Raw genomic sequence first — 11,979 nt, forward strand, 5'->3', positions numbered from 1 at the left:
ATAGCCCAGTGCTTCCCAAACTGTTTCTGCAGTGCCCTGTTTTATAGATGACAATATTTTAGAGCCCCCCACTGAGACACACTTACTTCCATACTCCACTGGAATTTATTATAATTCATACAAAACCACATTTTTCTATTTAAACAAATATTGACAAACCACATATACAGTGGATTTAATATAAATTGTGCATGCATCTCATTTGCTGTGCCCTGCACTTTGGGAACCACTGATTTAACCTAAAAGACAGTTGAATTTGTCATACAGTGGTTTTCTAATATTCTGTCCATTGGGACATTGTCAAATGGAATATTCTGCCAGACTTGAGACAGCAAAATTGAAGAACCCAGTGTTACTTTTTTATTCGGCTAAAATATCGCTGAATGAATCATTGTGCACAGTCCATTTTATTATTGCCGTTCACCACATGGGTGCAGTCTAGTTCTACAATTTTACTTGTCCCTCTGTGGCTCTGCATACTTTTTTTCATCCCTTTCCTTCTGTTCCTTAATGCTCAGTGATACCACAGGGTAGGCAATAATTTGGTAATGGCTCATTCTGAAGCTACAGTGACAATGATGTGTTTGTGTTATGGGTAAATCACACATTGCTGCGTGTGTTTTTAAACTGCCCATTTATTTTCCACCCTGTCAGTACCTTTTAGAACACCCAGTAGGTGTCAGACAGTAGCTCATCTGTTGCTGTAATATGTGTTGACCTGTTTTAGACCTTTTAGTGCTTTCAAAGCACTGTTCGCTGTGTAATTTGGTTGGTGGGCTAGGTCCTGCAGTGGTACTGAGGTGTTTAGAAAATCCAGCAGCACTACTGTGATCAACTCATGCAGGAGCAACAATGTAACATCACATCAATGTCAGTGCAGTTCTGAGAATGATCCACCTTCCAAATCATTCATGCTCTGTGGGAGTCCTGACCATTGAGCAGGGTGAGAAGGTGTCACCAAATTATGCAGAATAACAGATGGGCTACTGCTTGTAACTATGAAACTATACTGTGGATTTACATGGAACTGATAAAATTGGCAATACGTTTTAATGTTAAGGCTGATTGGTGAATGTAAATATACCTTTTGTGACATCATAAAAAACAATGAGTTTAAAACAAGGTGGTTGTATTGACATTATAATAATAGGAACAATGCGTGAACATGAACTTAAGTTCTACATCTCTTTAGGAACTGTACACTTTTGTAGAATTTTCTGCCAAATACCATCTTTATCTTTATTAGGGAACTTGGTTCAAGACATGGGGCCCCTGTTTCTTTTGATTCCACTTAAAAACTCTTCGTTGAATAATAAGGGAGCGTCGAGGGACCATTGTTCGTGTTCATAGTTTTTCTGGAAACTGGTTGTTGTTGTGAAGGAGGATGAGGAGAAGGAGGAGGGAGAGGGGGAAGGAGGGAGGGAGAGAAAAAAGCTGCTCCACATATCTCTGCCATTTTGAAACAATCCGGTCAGTCTCATCCCAAATCATGACTCGGTTTTGGACTCGTATCGGAGTTGAGGAGCTTTGTAAGTATTACTATTAGTCTCTACTGCGCCGCGGGCGATAGTCTGTTTAAATAATCGTTACCACAGTCGCAGACACAATTTAGTTTTGGGAACGTTAGCGGTTTTAAAACTTCTCTAACTCCGTGGGACAGCCCTTTTCTGCATCGATTACTTTTCGATACAAACGTATTCTGCTTTTATAACACCCCCGTGGATGAAAAGTGCGGTTTAAGTTAAAATACAAGTTTTAAAATGGATTTTAGCGTGTGTTACGAGTGAGAATTTGTGAAAGAATGAGTTAGCACTAAAGCTATTCAGCATTTCCCAAACAGCGGTGTCAGAACAGCGGTTTTAACACAGCGACAAAGTAAACAATGTAGGAAAAATGTAGCTAGTTTCTAGGGAAACGTTAAATAAAACGTTGTGGTTTTTAACATTACGTTTAGCTTTGGCTACGACGGGTAATCAAAACAAAAGCTAAACATTTCCTTTAGTAGTCTGGGATAATAACTGATGCAGAATAACTGAGCTTGGGTTGCCAGATCTTCGAGAGCCGCTCCTAGAGCATCAACTGTCGTAAGTCTTAAAGTGAAACTATTTTATCATCAAGTTATAGACATTTAAGGCAGTGGCAGCTAGAGTAACAGTCTTGACACTTTATACTAGCATAACTGGAGCCATGTTCAAAGTTGTTGATGTACCTAAAACATTATTTATGAGTATGCTAAATAAGTAATATATATGTTAACAAGGACATGTTTGTTGTTGAAAAGAAGAGAAGGCACGAAAAGACTCAGGAATGTAAAACTATACATAGCCTGTATATAATTCTGTAATTGTCTAAATGGGTATGTTTGGGTAATTCACTGGTGGGTCAAATTCAGCTCCCCTATACTGGCCCGGATGTCACAATATTGGGTGCCCTGCTTTAGTGCATGTGATGACTGGATTCTCTGTGCCCTTGTTTAGTACAGGTATTGATTTACCCCCCCACCCCCCCACCCCCACTACCTCAAACTACATAATAACTGATCTACTTTAGAGCACATCCCAGAGGATGTGATCCAAGGCCCTTTACCGTACACAATGTACAGTTACAGTATTCATGAGCAACTTCAGAGAATGAAGTCACAGTGATGTTTAATTTTGCACCATGCAATTATCTGCTCTCTGATCCACCCTCTGCTTATTTTGAAGATTTATTTTGAGGCCCTAGGCTCCGTTCATGAACCCTAGCCTGAGAAAAGAGAGGTTAATGTTTGTTTTGGCTTGGTTTAAAGGGACATTAAGTGATACTTACATGTTGCATACTTCTGTGCTAGATGTTGTGAGCTTGTTTCATAATTAAATATAAATGAAATAACAGTCATGGCTAGTTGGAAATGTCTGGGAAATTAATTTGTGTAATTCATCAATGGACGTTTAAATGAAATATAAACATAGCAAAGAAAGTATTGAAATAGCTTTATGACTTTAAATTAATTATATTTTAATTTGACCAAGAACATACAAAAGAACTATAAAGTTGAAAAAGCATCAACAAATCTGCTCACTGCTTCATGTAACGTAATGAAATGGGTCCAGTGTTGTGTTGCTGAATTGTGATGGATGAATTTAGAATTGTTCCTATTCGGCTGTAAGACTGAAATGCAAGATTGTGCTGATGGAAAATCTTATTCAGTGGATCTTAAATGACTCAGTTTTCAATATTTTTTTATGGTTTAGTGGATACTTAATTTCTGTTACTCTTTTTTTTTCCAGTGATACGTATTGTGCCTTGTATAAAACATTTCTAACAGCCGATATGTGATGAGAATTTGAGAGCACTGGTAAACCCCCATTAACCCATAAATAAATAAAGCTGTTCAGTAAATTGCCTTTACGTTTTAAGGTGACCCAAGTCTGCTCTATTTTACCTTGTATGACTTTTGTCAGTGAGATGTTTGCAATGATGTGAAAACAGTCTGGACCAGTGTGACTTGCATAAACTTGGGTTGTACGATGTGTAAGACTTTCTGATCACAGGACACTGACCGGTGTCGTGTGAGTCATAGACATTGCATATAATTATGCCCAAGAAAACCATCGATTCTAACTTGAATGAATGAACGAGAAAGTGAGGATCAAAGCAATATACCGATACATGAAGGCCATGAGAAATATTCGCTCACTGACAGTGTGTAGGTGTTTCATGATCTCCTCACAACTAACTCAGGCAGTGAATGAAGTGTATCAGTGACTAATAGCCTAAATGTTTGGAGTGTGAACTCTTATTGAATGTTTTATATGAATATGCAAGAGGATTTCAGGCGGGCATTTCCTGTGTCCATGGTCAGTGTCCCAGAGGAATGTAAAGAATGTCTCTTGTAGCCTCCAAAATTTCTGTAACCTCTCATTTGTCTGCCCACTCGCTAAGTGCTACTGCTTCTGGCTCTGTGCTGCAGTGGCCGGCTGCTGCTGCCTGTGTCAGCTGTATGTATAGTTTGTTTATTTTTTGTTTAAAAAAGAAAAACAACAACAGTGATTCAGAGCTTCTGTTTTATGATATTTCACACCAAGCTAATGTATTTTTGGAGCCACTGACTCCAGCATGAGCTCTATTTTCCACTGTACCTCCTAGTCCAGTGCAGATGTATGATGGTCATCTCTGGATCTGAGAGTAGGGCTGGGGAATATGGACCAAAATCATGTCTTTGTGTTCTTGGGCTGAATGGATATTTATGTTATTTATTTATTTATTTAAATTATTTTTTTGAAGCACGCTTAACGTTTACTTGTATGTCAAAGGAATACCTGTGATATCACAGGCACTTTTAAATAAAATGCAAAGGGACCTGGTGCCTTTAATTTTTGATAAAGTTAGGTTCATTTCATTCCAGACCTACTCTAGTGCACATGCTATTATGGAACATGGAAAGTTCAATAGCTGCACGATGGTGCAGCAGGTTAGTGTCGCAGTCACACAGCTCCAGGGACCTCGAGGTTGTGGGTTCAATTCCCGCTCCGGGTGACTGTGTTGGTGTGTTCTCCCTGTGTCCGCGTGGGTTTCCTCCGGGTGCTCCGGTTTCCTCCCACAGTCCAAAAACACTTTGGATTGGCGAATCAAAAGTGTCTGTAGGTGTGAATGTGTGTGTTGCCCTGTGAAGGACTGGCGCCCCCTCCAGGGTGTATTCCCGCCTTGCGCCCAATGATTCCAGGTAGGCTCTTGACCCACTGAACTGGATAAGCGCTTACAGATAATGAATGAATGAATCTACGTTCAACAGAATAATATGTAAACTAGTGGTTCCCAAATATTTAGTTTCGTACCACCTCTGACATTAAACTTCCTAATTCTCAGTACACCAGTTATTTTAATCACAGCATCACCAGCCAAAACATGAAAACAAACTGGAAATGGTAATGCTAATCACAGCAAGCTACACATTTAGAACTCCAAACAACCAAACCACAGCTATTATATACAATTAACTGGAGTATACAAATACCTTGGAGCACATGACAGTTAATAAAAAAAATTACATACATTACATTATTAATACACATATTTCATGATAAACTGATCAAATAACTTTACTCTTAATTATTATTTTGGACAAATAATAACAACTAATTTTGAAATCAAAATACAAAACAACTGAAGCTATAAATAAGTCTTAAATGTTGGACAGTTATCAATGCTAATATCTAATAAGGTAAATGCCAGAATGTTTTATGTACCCCTGTTTTTTTGGTGTAGCCCAGATAGGGGATGTTCTGTTGTGGCCTAAACATAAATGCCTTTGTACAGGTTTTTGAATCAATGTAGTCAAGTTCTACATCTGTCTAAAACATTAACCGACTCTTTATTCATGCAAAATGTGTGTTGCGTTTACAACATTTAATCATTATGTAATAAAACAGAATTTATTACATTTAAATAATCAAAGAGAGATATAGATTTTTCCAGCATTCCAGTTCCTGCTTTATTACTGCACAATGACCTTATGATTCAGAATGTTATTTTTAAATCTCCAAGTCAAATGAGGAAGTAAAAACACAGAATATAGATGGACCACAGTGTGACAAATTTCCTCCTATCCTTTAACAGCTGTTACAATGACTTACCCAAGGTGGAGATTTGTAGCCCAGATGTTTCCACTTGGACTTATTTGGAGACGACTGCAACCAGTAAAGAAGGCTAAGAAGCCAAAAGCCTGTGCCGTGCCATTGAATAATTAAAATTGCAGTCGTGAGAAATGGGCTAGAGGAGACTAACAGTGACTATATCCAGCTGCTCACTTGGCAGAAAGTCTTACCCAGAACCATCTGTGATTCTGTAATACCTTTAAACAATGTACCCTATGCATCCTTCACATCCTTCCTTAAGTGGGATGAGTAAGCGCAGGGTAACAGTCAGATGCTTCAATGTTTTTGGTTTTGGGGATGTGATTTATTTTGGCATTTGTCATAATAAAGGGAGTGAAATCACCTTGCCTTTTCATTAGGAAAATGTATTGCTTACAATCACATGATTAAAGCAATTTTTGCACTGAAACAACAGTGGGTTGCAATATAGCAGGTCCAAGTATTTCACAGGCAGTCCAAAGAATTCTACCTTTCCTTTTTTTTTTAAATACACTGTGCAACAGTCTGTTTCTTTCTTAGTGTTTAACAGGTTTCACAGTCTTTTGAAACATGTTGTGAATTTTTCTGCTTTTATTTTCATATAGATGACCTCCTAAAGTGGGACTGATTGACACAGACAAGGAGGAAATTCTGCAAATGTGGATAGAGTTTATAAAAGTCCAAAACAATGTGCTCCACAAACCATCCAACTAACTGGGTGACATTTGAAGAAGAAGGAACACCCCTCTCCTCACCGAAGAAAAACATTCCATCTCCATCATCAAACTCAGGGTCAATTCCACGCCCAAATGGCTTGAAACTGGTGCTGCCTCCCTTGGGGACTACATCAAGAAGCTTATCCAGCCCTTTGGAATCCCCTCAAATGCACTTTAGCCTCAATGGGAGCTCGCGGGTGCCCAGCAACACTCCAATGTGTACTCCAGTAAGGGAGACCCCAACTGGTCCATCTCCCTTTAACTACAGCTCTCAAGGACAACCTGACTTCTTCAGCAGTTTCTCTAGCACTTCAACAAGCATTTCTTCTCCTGAGAGAAGCATCTCCAATTGGACAGAGGCCTCCGGTTCCTTCCCGGCATTTCAAGACGATCCAGGTCACTTTAACCCTTTTTGGGGAGAAAACAAGGACAAGCGAGAATCTGGAAGCTCCTCCTCTGACTCAGAACCCAGCTCAAGCTTGCCTCGTTTCTTTATCCGAAGCAAGGACGGATATGAACCGTCCCGGGACCATCTTCAAAACTCGTACTCCTACATATGCCATAAGTTAGAGCGGCTAAGGGCAAAAGAAGACCAAGAGGAAGGAAACGGAGAGCGGAGAGATTCGGACGTAAGGATATTGAAGGATACTGAGTTAGGAAGAAGTGCCTCTTCCTTTGTTCCACAGGGACTGTTCCTCAGCCAGAGAAGACACGGATGGCCCTTAATGCTGAGGATTCCTGAGAAAAAGAACCGTATGTCATCCCGACAATGGGGTCCCATCTACTTACAGTTGCTCCCAGGAGCCTTGCTCCAAATGTACTATGAGAAGGGTCTGGAGAAGCCGTTCAAAGAGTTCCAGCTGAACTCCAACTGCTCTCTCTCTGGCCCAAAATTGGAAAGCTACGGTGAGCAACGCAAGATTGCGACGTTGAAGATTGAACATGTGTCGTATGTGGAGCGAAAACGCTATCACCCCAAGCCTGATGTGTCTCATGAAGCAGAAATCGAGCAGCTGCTGAAGTTTGGCACGACAGAGTATGCAGACATGGACGACTTGCTGGTGTCCCTTGAGGAGGAGCTAATGAGACTTCCAGGTCCTCATAAGCAGCAGAAACACTACGAGGAGCAGGAGCTGTCCCTACAGATCGCGGACCACATCTGGATGCAACTAGACAAAGACGGGGCCACACTGGAACAAGCAGCCATGACACGGATTCACTGCTTGGCCTTTTTGAATGGTGTGGGGGAATGTTTTCTCGCATTGAATGACCTTGCACTGCTGAGAAGAGACTCTGGATATGGCTCGGAGGAGGACGAGGTGTGGATGGAGATCTCTGACGTCCATTTCCATAAGTGTGTGCGAGAAGCTGAATTTGAAAGCAGTAGGCTGATTAAGTTTTCGCCTCCTGACGCTTGTAAGGTGGAACTCATGCGCTATAGGACTGCATCTCTGGGCTGTGACAACCTTCCTTTCTCTCTGAAGGCTATGGTCACAGTGCAGGGCGCCTATGTCGAGCTGCAAGCTTTCCTCAATATGCAATCATCATTCCATTTCCCTGGTGCAAGTTCAGAGACGCAACCTGTCTGTGAAAATGTACTTATACAAGTGCCATTGCCTGGTGATTGGGTCAAAACGCCTCGCACCATGTTGCTGCCATGGCAGAAATCTCTAAAGGCCCGTATGAACAGGAATGCCTGTTTAGGCTCAATAAATGTGACAGACTCTCATCCTGTGATGCAGGTGACTGTCGGCACAGTCAAATACGAGAACGTGTATGGAGCCATTGTTTGGAGGATTGACAAGCTTCCTGCTAAAAACATGGGTAAGAGAACATTCGGTCTTTTCTCTGAACTTTGTGAAGGATGTCAGCTTCCAATATTAAGATTAAATCATGCAAATCAAATGCAGATGGATTTTTCCACTTTTTGTTACCCATGAACAGTTGTGTAGTGTTCTTCGGGCACTAGCATTAAGCAAAACTCATGTACACATGCTTTGTGTATGTGACACCATCAGGTTATAAAAAGCCCTATGTAAATAAATATGATTTGGCTTGACTAGACTTGACTTGACTTGACATGCTGAAATCTCAGTTGTTGCAGAATGTTGAGTCAACTTTCAAAACAAGCCAGCGGGAAGAAATCATAATTTGCTGAACCCTACTTCGCTAGTGGCAAACTAAATATATTATTGTTGTGGTAGTCATGTGAAGGTGCAGTGTTAGATTTAAGCAGAAATTGAGTATAGCACACAAAACCCTGTTTTAATTTGTGTATTATCACTTGTAGTTGTTGTGCTTCTATTAGCACACGGTAGCCCAGAACAGACAACTCTAGCACTTGCTGTAGGTCAGGGGTCGGCAACCTTTACCACTCAAAAGAGCCATTTGGACCCATTTCACACAGTAAAGAAAACACTGGGAGCCACAAAACCCTTTTGAAATTTTAAATGAAATAACACTGCGCATATAACAGGTTTTTTTTTTTGCCTTTGTGCTACTTATAAAAAAAACTATACTGTGTTACATTTATGAAATCAACAACTGCAGAGAAAATGAAATAACATTTCTGCAGGCAACAAAACAAAACTCTGAAAAAAAGATGACGGTTAGTAAAATACTCAATGTCTATTTGAGTCCCGGTAGTAATGAAAAAAAAAAAACATTTTTAACTCCGAAAAAAAGGCGTATTGACGGTTAAGTAAATAACTCAATGTCTGTTTGAGTCCTTGTAGTAATTTGGAAAAAAACGCCAAACTTAAATTATCCACTGGCAGCAAACAAAAATACTGTTCTCTCTCTGCGTGCCGTCATTATTTTACTGGCGCCGTCAGCGGTCAAAAAGTTCAAGAAACCGCACACTGGCGGGTGCCGCATATTGGAAGTTGTGACGTGTATTAAGAGCGACAAAAATATTTTAAATATTAAATATTAAAATATTTTAGATGTTACAAGATCGCCATAATCTTCATTGAATTACATTTTGAAAATGAACGAACCAAAATAAAATACATTTAAATGAAATACTCATTAATTATTTTCAAAAGCTGAGCTGCATCAGAGAGATCAAAGAGCCGCGGGTTGCCGACCCCTGGTCTAGAGACTGCCTTTCACCTTTCAGCACTGAAATGGTGGTAGCTTTGAAGGTTAGGAGTCAGAGCGGGGTTTTCATTTTGTTGCAGTCTGCAACCTCACTTCTTAATATCACTAAACACACCTTTAAAGTTTTAGCAAGTTCTTATATATTGATTATAAGTTTTGAATATAAAGAATTGTCTCCTAAAGTAACAGTTCACAATAGTTTTAGCAAACAGTGAATTTGTGAATTGTTGACAGTAAATATGACCCTGCTACAATTGGCATGATTTAAAATATCTGCTAATTTCTACTTGTTTAAAGTTGCACACTTTAAATAGGTACAGCTTTTTTAATGCAGTCATGCAACTTAAAATTTAATACAAATATGATTTACAATATAAACGAACTACTGAGATATAATGGTTCTCTAAAAATGTACACTGCTCAAAGTAAAACATTCATTTAATGAGAAAATGGCTTGATGAGACAGCAGTATACTGTTTGACAGCATTGATAGCATTTGCAGTATTTTAAACTACCAAATCCCTGGTCTGAAACAGCCTTGCTCTTCAAAAGAAGAGATGTAATACGTTGAATGTGTTATACACAGGCTTTGCCGACTGCCACTGTTAGTTAGGGGTTTTCAGACCATGCCTTGTACCAAGAAAGGACTATTATACCTTGCTTTAACTCATTTAGAAACTGGATGTGATCCATACTGCATGCAGTTTTACAGCTGGAACACCTAATATCTGTTGGGTCAGGGACATTATGCTGTGCTCTGTGGGTAAATACAGCTAGCTATAAACATTGTGGTATTGGATGAATCAATGTTATTTCACAGCAACAAAGAACATCTGTTCAAAAAAATCACAGTGCTGCACTGGTACAATGAGATTGTAGGAGTTATTATACTTTGATGATCATGATGATAATGATACTGTGTTTTATAACATACTGCCAAAATGATACACTGTTTACAATCCATATAAGGAATTTTAGCATAAAAACAACTTGAATATGAATATATTTTTTTCTTTCTCATATACAGCAGTGGACCATCCACATTCCTTCTCTTGTAAGCTGGAGCTGGCATCAGATCAGGAGATCCCAAATGACTGGTTCCCATTTATCACATTGGAATGTGATGTTCCTGACACAGTTGCATCGCGGACGCAAGTGAAATCTTTGGGTACAGAAAGTGATATTCAGCCTCAAAAACACATCAGCAGCAGAGCTTACTACCACTGCCAGGTAAACCGGAGACAACCCAATGACCGGACCAGCATTCCAAAAACTACAGAATCACAGCTGTGACACAGTATGCTTTTCTGTGACATAAACTCAGCTTCATAATTATTTCCAGGTTCATAAAAACGTATTAAAATATTTGTGGTTATATAGTCAAGGAAGACAAAAAATCAAGTCTTTAATTTTGTTCTGAGATTGGACTAATTATCAACAAAGGTTTTCATGTTACATATTTATCCATCATCACCAAGGATGCCCATAACTCTTGAGCTGAATGCAACAGTAAAAAAATGCTGTACTTATCTCTCTCTCCTTCTCACAGGTGGAAATTGAAAAGAAGCTGATTGAAGCTGAATCACAGAAACCATCAAGTTGTGCAACACAGTGAATAAACTTCATAACACCTTTAAAAAATGTGCATTTAATGGTTTACTCTGGCATTTTTCATTCATGTTAACTTTCTCATGTATGGCTGTTCCATATAAGGCATGAAATCATGTGTTTGTTTGATAACCACAAATATAAAATCCCCCTCTGGTCATCGATTAAACCTCTAAAATCTAATATATTTTCATTAAAGTTACATATTTCGTTATTTCCAAGAAAACAAAATCCATAAAACTCATTTGTATCACCTCCACAGCAAGAGGGGAGTGCAATGAATGAGATACATGATACATGTCACTTGTAATAATTCCACTGTAAAGGTCACTTTTGTTTTGTTCAATACAGTATTGTATGAAAACTGCAGTTTCCACGCAAAAAATGCTCAATCCTGTCGTTGACTGTATTTTTCGCATGACACATCGTGTGTGGGTGTTTATATATATATATATATATATATATATATATATATATATATATATATAGTACAAGTTAACCTGTAAAAAAAACTATTAATATGATTTTATAATTTTCAGTGGAGTTGTTGTTATTATTATTATTATTATTTTTACACAGTACCTACAGTTCATACAATGTATTACATTCTTCCAACGCAATGCCTGTCAAAGTCTTACCCTGTAGCTGCAGCATCGTTGCACTTTAGATGTATATTAAGATTGTTCATGTATTAAAGCATACTTGTAAGTAAATCTCATAAATATTTAGGGTAAAATTCTCATCCACAAAAATTGCATATAAAAATCCTTGCATTAACGTGTAATATTATTTAATGTATTCAGTTGCTATTTGTTTATGCATTGTGAGCAATAAATTACAGATAATTACTGTAAAATAAACTTGTTTTGTTCTTGAGAAAGTCCTTCTTCAGAGGATAAACCGATTTTTTAGCTTGACGGGAGTCTATTTTGGGGTAT

General features: G+C 38.7%; 1 protein-coding gene across 2 annotated transcripts; it reads left to right on the forward strand.

Annotated features, from left to right (window-relative positions):
* Positions 1–1,409: 1,409 nt before the first annotated feature.
* On the forward strand, positions 1,410–11,864 carry LOC136687027 (stonin-1). 2 transcript variants are annotated; one of them, XM_066661210.1, is made up of 4 exons: positions 1,410–1,529; positions 6,221–8,155; positions 10,461–10,663; positions 10,983–11,864. In XM_066661210.1, exons 2-4 carry the CDS (start codon positions 6,304–6,306, stop codon positions 11,046–11,048), a joined length of 2,121 nt encoding a protein of 706 aa, XP_066517307.1. In that variant the 5' UTR covers positions 1,410–1,529; positions 6,221–6,303; the 3' UTR covers positions 11,049–11,864. The 2 variants fall into 2 exon arrangements, with proteins under 2 accessions (XP_066517307.1, XP_066517308.1); XM_066661211.1 differs by lacking the exon at positions 1,410–1,529 and adding an exon at positions 1,945–2,084.
* Positions 11,865–11,979: the final 115 nt, after the last annotated feature.

This window comes from Hoplias malabaricus, chromosome 2, assembly GCF_029633855.1.
Source record: "Hoplias malabaricus isolate fHopMal1 chromosome 2, fHopMal1.hap1, whole genome shotgun sequence".
Classification (NCBI taxonomy): domain Eukaryota; kingdom Metazoa; phylum Chordata; class Actinopteri; order Characiformes; family Erythrinidae; genus Hoplias; species Hoplias malabaricus.